The following is a 15,127-nucleotide window of genomic DNA, read 5'->3' as shown; positions in this document are numbered from 1 at the left end:
CTTTCTCATCTGTGAGACTTTTATTCAATAGAACATATTAGCCAAATTCAAAATTTCAGCTCAAACATCATCCAATAAGGCGGTGATATGTCGTATGGGTGCTGTAGTGAAGGGAATAATCACGTTTAACTATAGTCTATGGTCAGCCTCATTTATGCTTAGTGGCTTTAATCACAGGCTGCACCAGGAACTAAAGATGAAATGGCAGGAATCAGTGTCCCTTTTTCCTTAAGTCAGTGCCTTTCCTCAGCCAGCAGATACTGTGGCATATTGACCACCTCCACTAGTAACGGAAGGTTAACTTGTTCTCAGCAACTGGCGCCCACCAATGGCACAAGATTTCAGCTTATTTCACAAGGTTGGCTCAGCAGGTCCCATTCCAATAATGGGAAAAGGGACTGTCTGGAAAGAACACCCAGGACAGTATCATCTTATAGCAAAAGTGGGCCCATTTTATTGGTTAAGCTGGTAATTTCCCTTTTCATTAATCCTCCTCCCAAGGTATTCACTTCCTGGGGTCGGAGAGAGAGACTGCTTTCTTGGGTTAGGCCCTTAATAGTAGAGACAATGTATATTTCCTCCTCCAAGAAAGAGTCAGCTCTTCCTTTTTTTGCCTTCCCCCTTTGCCTTTTTGTCTTTTACCACTTTTTGGAAGGTCACTGGCCAAGGGGAGGATAAGACATCTCTGTTCTTACAGTGATAACACAGCCCATTTTCTCCAGAATCCTGCACTCTGTCGTGGCTCATCACCTGCAGGAGTTTGGGCTCTTTCCTCCTCTGGGTGGGGGTGGGGGGGCGCTGGGAGCATCCTGGTGAGAAGCTGTGGTAAGGAGGACCCCACACTTATCTCGTGGTTTAGAACATTCCTTCAGTAAAGTAGCCACCTTCTTTGGACTCCTGGGGAGGGCAGGGATGTAAACTCCTTTGACTTCCGTTACTATAAGTATTGTTTTAGCTGACTGGGCCCAAGAATTGGGGGTCTTGATGCTCCTCTGAGGAGGAGCTGGAATGCCATTGTTTTTTGTTGTTGTTGTTAAGAATTTATTTATTTATTCATGACAGACACACGGAGAGAGGCAGAGACACAGGGAGAGGGAGAAGCAGGCTCCATGCAGGGAGCCCGACGTGGGACTCGATCCTCAGTCTCCAGGATCACGACCTGAGCCAAGGGCAGATGCTCAACCCCAGAGCCACCCAGGTGCCCTCCCCAACAATTTTCAAGCAAGCCCCGCCCCTCGGAGTGGTCCCACCCTAAACCACGCCCCCAGGCGGTGTCTCGCCCCAGCTCCACCCCTCAGGCCTAGACAGCCAAACCCCGCCAACCACCTGGGGCCCCTCTGAGCCCCGTCCAACCCCAAGTCCTGCGCGGTTCCGGCCTCAGGGCCCAACCGCGACTCACGGCAGCACGAAACTAGCATTTCTCTTCCACCGGCGGCTGGAAGCCCCCGCCTGCCGTCTCACCACACCCCCTGATCCCTAGGCCCCGCCCTTTACGTCGTGCGCGGCTCAGAAACCGGAAGTAGAAGTGTGCCCCTGCGCGTGCGCGAGCTGACGGCCATAGCGCCTCGGTCCCCCGCTCGCCGCTGGGGCGGATTTTCTGCCTCAGTCGGCGTCCTTCCCAGCTCAGCCCCTCCAGCTCCGGGTCTGGCGTGCGGGAGGGGGAAAGGTCGTCATTCAGAGGACGGCCGCTCGGGCCGTGCCTCCCGCCCCCGCCGGAACCCAGCGCGGGGGCCTCCCGTGGCCGCGGCTCGGCCCTAACTCCCCGAATCAGGACCTCTGGGCTGCGTGCAGCAGCCGGGGTGAGTCGGCTGCCGGCTAGGGTTAGACACCCACCCTCCTACGTGCTAGGCCTTCCAAGCATCCCTGGCTGCCTTTTCAGAAAGTAAAAGCATCCCCGCCATTCGGTGGCGGGGCAGGCGCGTCCACCTCGTCCGTCCGCGGGTCAGTGGATTTCGGTGTGTTGGGTGAGCACCGGGTGACGTTGGCCTCAGCTCGGTTCCCGGCTCCCCTCCTGGTGCAGGAGATACTTCATCATTGAATTTTACCCTGCCTGTGGGCAGCAGTTTGATACATTATATTCAGGTACAGAAACGCGAACTGATTACTTAATATCTCTGTAACCCCCTTCTTCCTCCAATGCGGCTGTAAATTTTAACCATTTATCTGTAGATTATTTTGAATTTCACACCGAGAGTGAGATCATGGGCCGTTTTCAGCTTTTTCTCTTATATTCCCGTACCTTGCGTTCTTAATTTCTTGAGTGTGTTTGCTAGGACCTCCCCTTAAGGGGACAGACAGTACTAAATGAGAGCATATAATTTGCATCCTTGCCTTGTTCCCGATCCCAGGGGGGAGTTATTCTATCATTTCAGGATTTACTTATTTTTTATTTTTTATGATTTTTATTTATTTACTCATGAGAGACAGAGAGAGAGGGGCAGGCACCCTGCGGGGAGCCTGGTGCAGGATTGGATCCCAGGACTCCGGGATCATGACCTGACCCAAAGGTAGACTCTCAGCCACTGTGCCTCCCAGGCGCCCCTATCATTTCAGAATTTAAATAGTATGTGGGGCACCTGGATAGTTCAGTTGGTTTAGGGTCTGATTATTATTATTATTATTATTATTATTATTATTTTTAGAGAGGGAGAGAGAATCTTAAGCAGACTCCCCACTCATCATCAGGGGGAGTCCTGCTTCTATTACAACTGGATTTCACAACCCTGAGATCAAGACCTGAACCAAAATCAAGAAGAGTCTGGCTCTTAATGGACTGAGGCGACCAGGTGACCCCAGCCTCAGACTCTTGGTCTCTCAGTTCATTCAGGTCTTGATCTCAGAGTGGTGATTTCAAGCTCTCCTAGGCTTTATATATTAAAAAAAATATATAAATATAAACATATATTTGCTGTAGGGTCATAGATACTAATTATTTTTTTCCAAATTAGAGCTATTCTCTAATTCTAGTGTGTTAAATGGTCATCAATGGATATTGATATAGATTGGTCACTTTTTTTTTTTAAGATTTTATTTATTTATTTATTCATGAGAGACAAAGAGAGAGGGAGGCAGAGACACAGGCAGAGGGAGAAGCAGGCTCCATGCAGGAAGCCTGATGTGGGACTCGATCCCAGGATCCTGGGATCACGTCCTAAGCGGAAGGCAGACGCCCAACTGCTGAGCCACCCAGGCATCCCTCATTATTCAATTCTTGACTATACTAATACTTTTATAGTGTTTTGCATTTGTATGTTTGAGATCTTTCCTATTTTGTCTTGAGTTGTACTTTTTTGGCTTGGAAACACTAGGAAAACAGTATTTTTCCACTCTTACAATGGAATTATGAATCCTTTATTTGGTGTACTTGCCTGTGAAAAAATTTGTAATGTATATTTATTTTGTGGGCCTGTTTTAAACTACTGTTTTTTTTTGTGTGTGTGTGTGTTTGTTATTGTTTTCTTTCAAGATTGGATATAATCAGGTTTTGTATTTATTTTAGACCATTGCCAGAAAGTTGTACTTCTCTGTAGGAATTCATTCATTATCTGTACTTTTTCATGTGTATTATCTTAGCTTTTTTGTTGTATTCTCCCTTCAAAATCTGTGATTATGACTCATTCATAACTCTTTGTCTATGCTCTATTGTTAAAATTGTTCAAGCTTTGTTGATTTTATTAGTTTTCAAGGGGCACATTATTCCTTTTTATGATTCCTTTTTTAGTTTTTAAAAACATCATTTTGTCCTATTTTCATTTTTCTAAACCTTTATGCTGTCCTTTTCCAACCTTTAAGTTAATGGTTACTCCACTCATTCTGATTTTATTTTCTCTGGGAGTTGATGATACTCATAGAACTATGTAAATATATGTCCCACATCAGCTATGGATTCCCAGTGTTATCTGAAACACTTTGTTTCATTTTCTGCTGCTTCTCTGCTACAAAAGTAGTCCTAACTGGTTAAAGGTAAATGTGTGTGTGTGTGCTGCATTATTATGTATCCTATACCACTACCTGATACAATTTGTTTGTTTACTGCTCTCCCTCAGAAGATCATGACATCCCTGTCCTTCAGGATTTTTCTGTTTTGTTCAGTGCTATATCCTCTGTGACTGTATGTAGTGGGATTGGGGTAAATATTACCTAAGTAAATATGAAATGAAGGAACAAGAGGTAGGGGCCTTAAGGGAAGCGCCCTTGCTCAGAACATGGGTCTTAGTCAAGAGTTGCTCAAAGATAAAACATTTAAATAGAATATTTCGTTTGTCTACTCTCCATAGTGCACAGCAGGGTTCTAGGCTAGACTCTGGTACTGCTTGTAATAATGGCCTCACTAACAACTAAATTATAAGGTGTATGTTCAGAAATACACTCATTGGAAATTTAGGCTTTGAAGACAAACAGGCCTGCATTCACACACTTGTATGTGTAGTACACCCTGTGTTATGTACACCTCGGCCGCTTTCTGACTTGGTAGCATTGAGTGTATGGTTAATTGATTCTAAGAATTCTCAACTATAAAAACTGTAATAATACCTGATTTGCAGAACTTCTATGAGAAGAAAGCTCTCTGCAGGGTCGTTCTCCCCTCATGGTTGCTCAAATGGCACATGTTATTTATACAGTAAAGAATGTTGCCATTTTTATCAATATTAAAATATGCTGCTTGATCCACTGCATGAAAAAAGCTGTTAGTTTTTGTTACTTTAAATTTTTCTAATAGAGGGATCCCTGGGTGGCGCAGCGGTTTGGCGCCTGCCTTTGGCCCAGGGCGCGATCCTGGAGACCCGGGATCGAATCCCACGTCGGGCTCCCGGTGCATGGAGCCTGCTTCTCCCTCCGCCTGTGTCTCTGCCTCTCTCTCTCTGTGACTATCATAAATTAAAAAAAAAAAAAAAAAATAAATAAATAAATTTTTCTAATAGAGCTGCTATCGGATATGACATGTTGCTGACTTCACTTTGGGTGTTCTTGTTCTGTGCTGCTGTATTGCATAGGCAAACTTTAACATGGGAGTCACAGCATGGCAATCTTCTCTGCCTCCTACATGTAGTATTCAGTCAGTTGATCCTCTTTCTTAGAAACTGAGTTTCAGAGGCCCTGCAGGGGTGGATTCAGTGGTCAGGGGCTGAGCAGTAATTCCTGTTAGCCTGCCAGTGGTGCAGAAGTAAGAAATACTGGGAGTGGAGCCCCCAGAAATTGGATATGTAAGTGCTTTTTTGGATTTGACACAGAGTGTATTTTTATGGTTGAAAGCATTGTCTGATATGTTTTGTTTTTCATTATTATGGGAAGTTGACAGCTAAAGTGTTTTAGATTTTGGTTAATTTACAAAATGGGACTTTTAACCTTTTCTCCCTCCTCTTTTTAATGGTCAGCAAGGACCACAGCAATGTTTTTTTTCTAGCTCTGCAGGAGATAAGATTACCTTCTTACTCAGTGTGTGTTTGGTGGGTGTCTTAGGGGTATGCTTTATACGTGTGTGTGTGTGTGCGCGCGCACGTGCGTTTTGAGGGGAGTGGTCCCTCATAACAGATGTGCTGCAGCATCCAGGCTCATGAGTTGTGGAAATTGTGAGGAGACCTGGATTCTTGTGTTTTCTTTCTCCTGCTTCAGCTCTAACTAACTTCTCAGTGCTCTGACTTTCTTCATGAAGGGAACATGGAAGAAGAAAGAAATGCTGCTGAATTACAGAAAAATATGACACAGGTAGGTAGGAGCTAATAATTCTCCAAAAGAATTTTCCATTCCACCAGGTCATTGACCTCCTAATTGTTTAGAGCAGTGGTCAGCAATCTGTTTCTCTGTTGGATCACATAGTATTTTAGGCATTGAGGCTATAGAGTTTCTATTACAGTTAAACTGTCAATTTAGTATGAAACCAGCCACAGACAGTTCATAAACAAATGTTTTATTGTGTTCCAATACAACTTTGCACAAGCAAGTTGGAGGCTGGATTTAGCCCATGTGCTGTAGTTTGCTGACCCCCTGGCTAAAGTAAAAGACAATATGGCCAGCTGTGGGCCTGAATGGAAAGTTATATTTCTGCAGGCTTCTGGGCCTCAGGTTTGTGGGGAAAAAAGAAACCAACAAAGAAAGTTCCCCATCCCTCAGTGTGATTTTATGCATTTAAACCTCATTTGGCTTTGACTCGGTCTTTCATGTTATGCTGATTGCTATGGTAGGAAAGAAGGAAGCAGGTGAAATTATTTGTGGAACAAGGAATTGCTAGTGTCTGTGGAAATTATTTCATCTCTAGAGCATTTCTGTCATTTCTGCTATAGGCTCTGGACTGTTCTGGATCATTATAAGATTGGAATTGGTCACCATCAAACTGTGCAAGAGATCAATTTAGTGTTTTAGAAGTGTAGTTAAATCCATGAAATAGGATGAGATTAGGAAGGATATAATGGATACAAGGAGAAAGATCTGATGTCTGAATTCTTAGGTAGATTTTGGGAGATCATAAAATCTTCAGAATTTCCAATGATTTTTAGTTCCCCGGTATTAGCAACCTCATCCATCTTCCTGCACACGTGGGGAGAGTTGGTACCTTTCTGAAAAGAATGTATGTGGGATGTTTTAGGACTCTGTGGTCTTTGAGGATGTGGCTGTGGACTTCACCCAGGAGGAGTGGGCTTTGCTGGATCTTGCTCAGAGAAGCCTCTACAGAGATGTGATGCTGGAAAACTTTCAGAACCTGGCCTCACTAGGTAAGAATGGCAACATTTCTTTATTTAGTTGTTTAGAAAACAAGTTTACTAATTGACCTTGTTCTAGGATTTAGACTGAGGAATTAGAATAAATTGGTAAATAAGACAGACGTGGTCACCGACCCCAAGGAACTTAGAATCTAGTGGCTTCACCATGAAAATAAACATCTGTGTGGTGAACTGCCTTTTTCTTTTTCTTGTGGTTAAAAGCCTGGAAGTTTATTAAGTGTTGAAAGTGTTGGCATAGACTTCAGGAGTCACTTTGAGCCTTAGGGAAGTTTGTGGTTTGGGTCGTTGTGAGAATTTTACTGATGTTAATGCTCTTTACTCAGAAACATACCTGTAAACAAGGGGAGATTATTAGTGCAGGGAGGGAGAACAGATGACTTGGGGAGCTGTGGTATATCTCCGAAAAGAGGTGTTAAAAAGTTATACTACAGGGTTTGTACTTTGGTTGAGTGACTTAGGGGTGGGTCTGTGGAAGCAGGCTGTATTGGTTTCCTAGGCTTTTCATAACAAAGTACTACAAACTGGCTGAAAACAGCAGAAACTTATTCTTTCACATTTCTGGAGACTGGAAGTACAAAATCAAGGTGTCAGTAGGACCATGCTCCTCCTGAAGGCTCTACGGCAGCAATCTCTCCTTGTTTCTTCCTAGCTTCTGGTAGTTGGCCACCAATCCCTGGTGTTTTTTGGTTTGCGATGATATTGGGGTATTTTGTTTGTTTGTTTGTTTTTTGTTTTCTTTAAATTTTATTTTTGAAGTGATCTCTATACCCAGCATAAAGCTTGAACCCAGAACCCCAAGATCAAGAGTTGCACACTCTACCGAGTCATCTGGGCACCCCATGCAACTAGGTCATTCTGATCTTTGCCTTTATCTTCACCTGGTCTTCTTCCCTCTGTTTTATGCCCCTCCTTATAAGGACACTAGTCAGTGGATTTAAGACCCATTCAAATCCAGTATAATTTCATCTTTGCTTGATTAATCTACAAAGATCCAGTTTCCAATAAAGTGACATTCTGAGGTTTCAGGTGTACATGACATTTTGTTTTAATACACTTACAGTTGTATTAGAGCAGTTTTTTTAGAGCAGTTGTAGATTCATAGCAGAATGAGTGAGTGGCAGATACAAAGGTTTCTCATGTGTGCCCTACCTCTATACAGTTAGTATCAATATCTTCTACCAGAATGATACATTTGTTACAGTTGATGAACCTGAATTGACACATCATCATCACTTGAGTCCATAATTTATACATTAGGATTCACTCTTGGTGAATTCATTCAACATAGAATACATCCTATGGTTTGGACAAATATGTAATGATATATATTCATCATTATAGTATCATACAGAGTAATTTCATTGCCCTAAAAATCCTCTTTGCCTTGTCAGTTCTTCTTTCCTGCTAAGCTGTGGCAACCATTGATCTTTTTACTGCCTCCATAGTTTTGGCTTTTCTAGAATGTTGTAGTTGGAGTCATGTGGTAAGGTGTATAGATTTTTTCAATGCCTTCTTTCACATAGTAATATGCATTTATGGTTCTTTCATGGCTTTTTGTGGCTTGATAATTCATATCTTTTTAATTCTGAATAATATTTCATTGTCTAGCTGTACCATAGCTTGATTTACCCATTTACCCACTAAAGGACATCTTAAGGGATCCCTGGGTGGCGCAGAGGTTTAGCGCCTGCCTTTGGCCCAGGGCGCGATCCTGGAGACCCGGGATCGAATCCCACGTCTGGCTCCCGGTGCATGGAGCCTGCTTCTCCCTCTGCCTGTGTCTCTGCCTCTCTCTCTCTCTCTCTCTGTGTGACTATCATAAGTAAATAAAAATTAAAAAAAAATAAAGGACATCTTAATTTTTTCTAAGTTTGGGCAGTTGTGAATAAAGTTGCAGTAAACATGCATGTGTAGGTTTTTGTGTGGACATGTTTTCAGCTCCTTTAGGTAAATTCCAAGCAGTGTGATTGCCTGATCATATGTTAAGATTAGTTTTGTAAGAAGCTGCCAAACTCTTCCAAAGTGCTGTACCATTTTGCATTCCCACTAGCAGTGAAAGAATTCCTGTTCTACATCCTTGCCAGCATTTTTGGTGTCAGTGTTTTGGATTTTGCTGTTCTCATAGGTGAGCAGTGGTTTCTCATTGTTTTAATTTGTATTTTCCTCAGGACATATTGGACTATCTTTTCATATGGTGTTTTCTTCAAAGAGTTTCATAGTTTTGCACTTTACATTTAGGTTTTTCATCCCCGTGATCCATTTTGAGTTGCTTTTTGTGAAGGGTGTAAATGTCTGTGTCTATATTTTCTTGAATGTTGATGGCTCGTTGTTTAGTCTCTTTTGAAGACTATCTTCTCCATGTATTGCCTTTGCTCCTCTGTCAAAGATCAGCTGACTGTTTATGTAGGTCTATTTCTGAGCGATTTTGTCTCATTGATGTGTTTAGACATACATTTTCAAGGGACATTGTTCAACCCAGTCCACAGATGATCACTTTAGATTGGATGCTGACAAAAAGAAGTAGAAATTTTGTTACTGAGTATTTTGTGGGTGGCGTAATGACTTTTTTTTTTTTTTTTTTTTTTTTGTCAACCTTAGATTAAATTATGTGGTGGCCTTGTTTTGTTTTATTTTATCATGATCTCAGAGTAACCTTGTTTAAGACTGGTATTCTGAGAGATTATGTGCAAGAGGAGAACAAAATGTCCTGGCTTAGCTTCTAATATTGGAAGTTTAGATAATGAATGTCACATCAATTCTAGAAATCAGAGGCTGTGTTGTTGTCTTTGTCATTGTCTACTGCCCCATACTGACCCTGCTTTAAAAAAGTTTTTGACAAACATTCTGTTGAAATTCAGTTTACTCTTGCCCATAATTAGAGTATTAGAAGAGCAAAATTTTGACCCTGTCTTCATGGAAATGCTTATGGTTCCTCATCATTTTCCCTCTGATAAGCCTTTCTGCATTTTTTTTTTTTTTTTTTGCCTTTCTGCATTAACAGGATATCCACTGCACACACCATATCTGATCTCCCAATGGAAACAAGAGGAGGACCTGGAGACAGTAGAACAAGGACCTATCCAGGGGAAGCCCCAGGAAGGCAAGAGTCCTGGGGAGAAACTGTCCTGGTTGGGGGATATGACATTTGGAAACATCAAATAAGAGCAAAACAAAACTTTGTTTTGTTTGAGGAGTCTGATCTTCCAGATACCTTGCATTACTATTTTGACATTTTATCAGTATTCTTACTTTCCTAGTTCTTGGGAAAGATTGTCCGAATTCCTCTTGTTAGTATCATGTGTAGTTTAGGAAGGAACTGGTTCTTTTTTGTTTTGTTTTCCTTTTTAAGTTTTATATATTTAAATAATCTCTGCATTCCATATGGGGCTCGAACTCATGAGCCCAAGATCAAATCACATGGTCTTCCAACAGAGCCAGGCAGGTGCCCTTTGTTCTCCTAATAATTCCTTATATGTGTTACTATCAGTCTCAGTCTTCATAGAATCATTTCTTAGTTGCTGACTATCTTGACCCTTGTGTATATTGCCAAAGTCCTGAAACGGCAACACTGCCAGAAGTCCTTTGCTTATAGGTACCTTTACTTTTTTGTTTCAGGTTTTAAGATTCAACTTAAAACTAATGAATCAGCACAAGATATTTATGAACAAAAAATATCCAGTGAACAGAAAATAGTAAGATTCAAAAGGAATGATTCTTGGTCATCCATTTTACACCAAAACTGGGAATACCATGATACTTATTATCAGAACAAAAGCCATGAGAGACTTTTGAGGTGAGTGCCATTCATAAAAGAAAATGTAATGCCTCAGGAAAGAATCTTAAAATGTGACAAAACTTAAAAAACATGTACATAGAATTTAGTCAAAAATTGTGATTTCATAAAGAGTTTTTCAAGATTTCAAAAATGACATTGAGGTCTTTACTGTTTGACACACAGTTCAGCTATAAGCAGTTATCAGAAAAATTGTATGTCAAAACAAACTTCACTGGTAATACTGGCTTTTGTAGACCCCTTGTTGAGAACTTTGAACTTGTAACTTGACAGGGCAGAAAGTGTACATAGTCACTGAAAGTGGTAAAAATTTATTTATTGCTAATAATGTGTTTTTTATTTTTAAAAGAAGTCCAGTGGAGCACATCTTTGAATGTAATGAAGAAAATCAGTGTGAACAAGCCTTTGGCCAAATTTCACGTCTTAACATAGACAAGGGAACTACTGAAGTAAAGTCCTATGAATGCCATGAGTGTCAAAAGGCCTTCACGGATCATTTATCCCTTAAGAATCACATCAGGTCTCACACTGGCAGCAAACCCTATCAGTGTAAAGAATGTGGGAAAGCTTTCCATTTTCTTGCTTGTTTTAAGAAGCATGTGAAAAATCCCACTGAAGGGAAACCCTATGAATGTAAAGAATGTACAAAAGCCTTTGGTTGTTCTTCCTTCTTTAGGGCACATATGAAGATTCACACTGGAAAGACGAGCTATGAATGTAAGGAATGTGGGAAAACCTTTAGCTGTTCTTCATCCCTGACAGAACATAAAAGGATTCACAGTGGCGATAAGCCTTATGAGTGTCGGGAATGTGGGAAGGCATTTAGCTGTTCCTCTTCACTCTCCAAACACAAAAGGATTCACAGTGGAGATAAGCCATATGAATGTAAGGAATGTGGGAAGGCCTTTAGTTCTTCCTCTCACCTTATAATACATATAAGAATTCATACTGGAGAGAAGCCTTACGAATGTAAAGAGTGTGGGAAAGCATTCAGTGAGTCCTCAAAACTCACTGTACATGTCAGAACACACACAGGACAGAAACCCTATAAATGTAAGGAATGTGGGAAAGCCTACAATTGTCCCTCCTCCTTAAGTATCCATATGAGAAAACACACTGGAGAGAAACCCTATGAATGTCTGGAATGTGGAAAAGCCTTCTATCTTCCCACTTCCCTTAACACGCATGTGAAAAATCAAAGTAGAGAGAAACCCTATGAATGTAAAGAATGTGGAAAAGCCTTTAGTTGTCCCTCATCCTTCAGAGCACATGTGAGAGATCACACTGGAAAGATACAATATGAATGTAAGGAATGTGGGAAAGCCTTTAGCCGTTCCTCATCCCTCACTGAACACTTAAGAACTCACAGTGGAGAGAAGCCTTACGAATGTAAAGAATGTGGGAAGGCCTTCATTAGTTCCTCCCACCTTACAGTACATATAAGAACTCACACTGGAGAGAAACCTTATGAATGTAAGAAATGTGGAAAAGCCTTTATTTATCCCTCAGCTCTTAGGATCCACATGAGAACACATACTGGAGAGAAACCCTATGAATGTAAAGAATGTGGAAAAGCCTTTCGCCATTCTTCATACCTTACTGTCCATGCAAGAATGCACACTGGAGAGAAACCCTTCGAATGTCTGGAATGTGGGAAAGCCTTCAGTTGTCCCTCATCCTTTCGAAGACATGTAAGAAGCCACACTGGAGAGAAACCCTATGAATGTAAGGAATGTGGGAAAGCTTTTGTGTGTCCTGCCTACTTTCGAAGACATGTGAAAACTCACACTAGAGAAAGTGTATAAATATAAAAAATGTGGGGATGTCTGCAAGGTGTTTTCAAATCATAGATGGAACATTGTGGAAATGCTCCATGAATGTAAGAAAGCAAGAAATTGTTGCTTATCTGTTTGAAGTCTTGAGAACTCACAGCTGAGAGAGACCTGTTTATGTATACCTGGTGGTAATGCCTTCATGAACATTGCTTCCTGTGTGGAAGAAAATTCATACAAGAAGCACAGATCAGCACCTCACCTGTAAAGTGGACTGCTGGCTCATTGATTTTTCAGTTTCTGTTTTCTGATATGAATTCATAGTTACGGTGATAAATTTCCCTCTAATACCTTTTCAGCTCTAACCACTTTTTATTTATTTATTTATTTATGTATTTATTTTCTAACCACGTTTTATTATAGGTACTTTCATTTTGCCTGAGATGTAAATGTTTTTACATTATAAAACCTTTTGGACCCATAGGGGATTCAAGGTGTTTTTCATAAGCAGGCAGGAGTGGTCTTCTTTTTTTGGTTTGTTCAGTTAGTTTCTAATTAATGCTCATCGTTCTCCAGGTATGTAGTCATTATGGTATCAATACTTTGGTATTTGTAATTTCTTTTGTGATTTTTTCCTTGTGATTGGTAGTTTCATTTTGATCTAGTATGGAACATACTGGAAATTGCCTACCCATTTTTTTCCTTTTTATTTACTAAGAGAACCTAAAGTTTTTGAGGCTATCACTTTTTACTATTAAAAGCTTTTCCTGTCTAATAAGTAATTTTAACAGAAATTAATAAGTGCAAAAGTCTCCAAAAAAAGAGTCACATCTGTTACGTTGTTTTAATATTTTGTTGTTGGTCCTTGCTCATGGCTGGGAACTGGACCCAATGTTTTGAGTTTAAAAAGGGGGGAAAAAAAGGGGGAGGATCTTGCAATAAGAAAGCTGGAAGTAAAGGTAGTTGAGCTGGTATGCATGTGTTAATTTGGACATATTTTGGACTGTGTTTCTCAGAATCATTTCCTTATATCCAGTTCCAGGTTAGAATTGTCTAGAAGAGCCTTTGCGTGAGAATTGGAAGGCAGATGGAAGAGCTATTACTTTTTGTTTAGTGGGGCCATAATATGGAGACAGAGGCATAGGGGTGCATGGTGGGCTTCAGTTTCCTGCTCATTTTCCTGATGTTAGGACCCACTAATCAATACTAGCTTGAAACAGAACAGTAAATGCTTTTACACGAGTAAAAGCTTTTGTGTGTCCTGCCTACTTTCGAAGACAAGCTTTTGTGTGTCCTGCCTACTAACCTCAGAGCCAGCAGCTCCCTAGACCTCTCCATCAATTCCTCCATCATGGTCCTACACAGTTTCTTAGGTTTTCTGGCAAGTTCTTGGGGAATCCCTGGGTGGCTCAATGGTTTGGCGCCTGCCTTCAGCCCCGGGCGTGATCCTGGAGCCCCAGGATCAAGTCCCACATCAGGTTCCCTGCATGGAGCCTGCTTCTCTCTCTGCCTATGTCTTTGCCTCTCTCTCTCTCTCTCTCTCTCTCTTTCTCTCTTTCTCTCTGTGTGTGTGTGTGTGTCTCATGAATAAATAAATAATCTTAAAAAAAAAAAAAAAGATTTTCTGGCAGGGTCCAGCATTGTCATTTTGCTGATATTATAGTCCCTGGCACATCAACTGTATAGAGGTGGCCCAAGTTTGGAGCAGGATTGTTATCTGCATAGTACAATCCCATCACACCACTTTGCTCAAGGAGAGACATCTATGCAGGTCCATTGGAATCTCCAGCAAGAAGGGTTGTGGACAGTAAAGAAAATTAGGTATAAGGGAGGTAAACATCAGACAGGGTGTCCTATTTTAGTGGAGGAAGATTTATATTTGATACCTTCAAACAGATTTTTCTGCTTTTTTTATTTGGGAAAGATGAAAGTTACTTGGTTTGTGCTTCTTCAGATAGATCTAGCTGCACTTTTCCCTTCTGTTATGTTTCCCCATCATTTCTGAAAGTAGACCTATGCCACTTTCCCTTCATTATTTTCTGCTGTTTTAGTGAAGTATATATACACTAATGTGCACGAGGTGTGCTGATCTTAGGCATATAGCTTGATGAAATTTCACTTACATACGTACACACTCTGATAAACAACATTTCTAGGATTCCAGGAAGTTTATTTATATTTTCTCAATAATGCTCCACTGAGGAAACCACAATCTTGACTTTATTCAGTTCATTAGGTTTGCTTCTTGATCCTCTTGATCTTTAAGTGCTCAAGTACAATATGTACAATTATATGCTTGGCTTCTTTTCTCAGCATGATGTCTAGCTTGCCTTTTAATTGCTCTTTTCTGTTGACTTACACTTATTTCTCTTGGTATATGTTTTGTATTTAGGAATGAGATCACTGACTCATAGGGTAGACTTTAGCTTTAGTTTTGAGTATTCCAGTTTTTCAAAAAGATGGACTAAAAGCTCATCCTAAAAGCAATGCATGAAAATTGCAGTTGTTCCACATAGCTGACCGGCCCTTTCTAATCTTAGCCCTCCAGTAGAGGACATGGTACTATCCTGCTTTGGTTTTACTTTTCAGTTTCCTGATATGTAATGATGGTAAATATTTTTTTATGTGCTTATTGGCTATTTGGATATCTTTTATGAGGGCACCCATTTTTGGTTCCTTTTTTATTTGAAGGGTTTCCTTCTAGTTACTTGTCCTTTATTGTATGTATGTGTATCTCTATGTCTAGTTATGTACACATACATATATAAAACCATGTGTTATATATCATATATATATATATATCTTGTGTATATTATATATACATACATTGCAGATACCTTTAA

General features: G+C 40.7%; 1 protein-coding gene across 7 annotated transcripts; it reads left to right on the top strand.

The window, feature by feature from the left end:
* Positions 1 to 1,503: 1,503 nt before the first annotated feature.
* LOC112909720 (uncharacterized) lies at positions 1,504 to 13,902 on the top strand. 7 transcript variants are annotated; one of them, XM_025985746.2, is made up of 6 exons: positions 1,504 to 2,082; positions 5,614 to 5,706; positions 6,584 to 6,710; positions 9,721 to 9,819; positions 10,335 to 10,512; positions 10,862 to 13,902. In XM_025985746.2, exons 2-6 carry the CDS (start codon positions 5,659 to 5,661, stop codon positions 12,315 to 12,317), a joined length of 1,908 nt encoding a protein of 635 aa, XP_025841531.2. In that variant the 5' UTR covers positions 1,504 to 2,082; positions 5,614 to 5,658; the 3' UTR covers positions 12,318 to 13,902. The 7 variants fall into 7 exon arrangements, with proteins under 7 accessions (XP_025841531.2, XP_025841532.2, XP_072577592.1 ...); XM_025985747.2 differs by having other exon boundaries at positions 1,509 to 2,082; positions 5,654 to 5,706; XM_072721491.1 differs by having other exon boundaries at positions 1,516 to 2,082; positions 5,654 to 5,706; positions 11,189 to 13,902.
* Positions 13,903 to 15,127: the final 1,225 nt, after the last annotated feature.

This window comes from Vulpes vulpes, chromosome 9 (assembly GCF_048418805.1).
Source record: "Vulpes vulpes isolate BD-2025 chromosome 9, VulVul3, whole genome shotgun sequence".
Classification (NCBI taxonomy): domain Eukaryota; kingdom Metazoa; phylum Chordata; class Mammalia; order Carnivora; family Canidae; genus Vulpes; species Vulpes vulpes.
The sequence above is the reverse complement of the archived record's forward strand: the minus strand, read 5'-3'. Positions and strand labels throughout refer to the sequence as shown.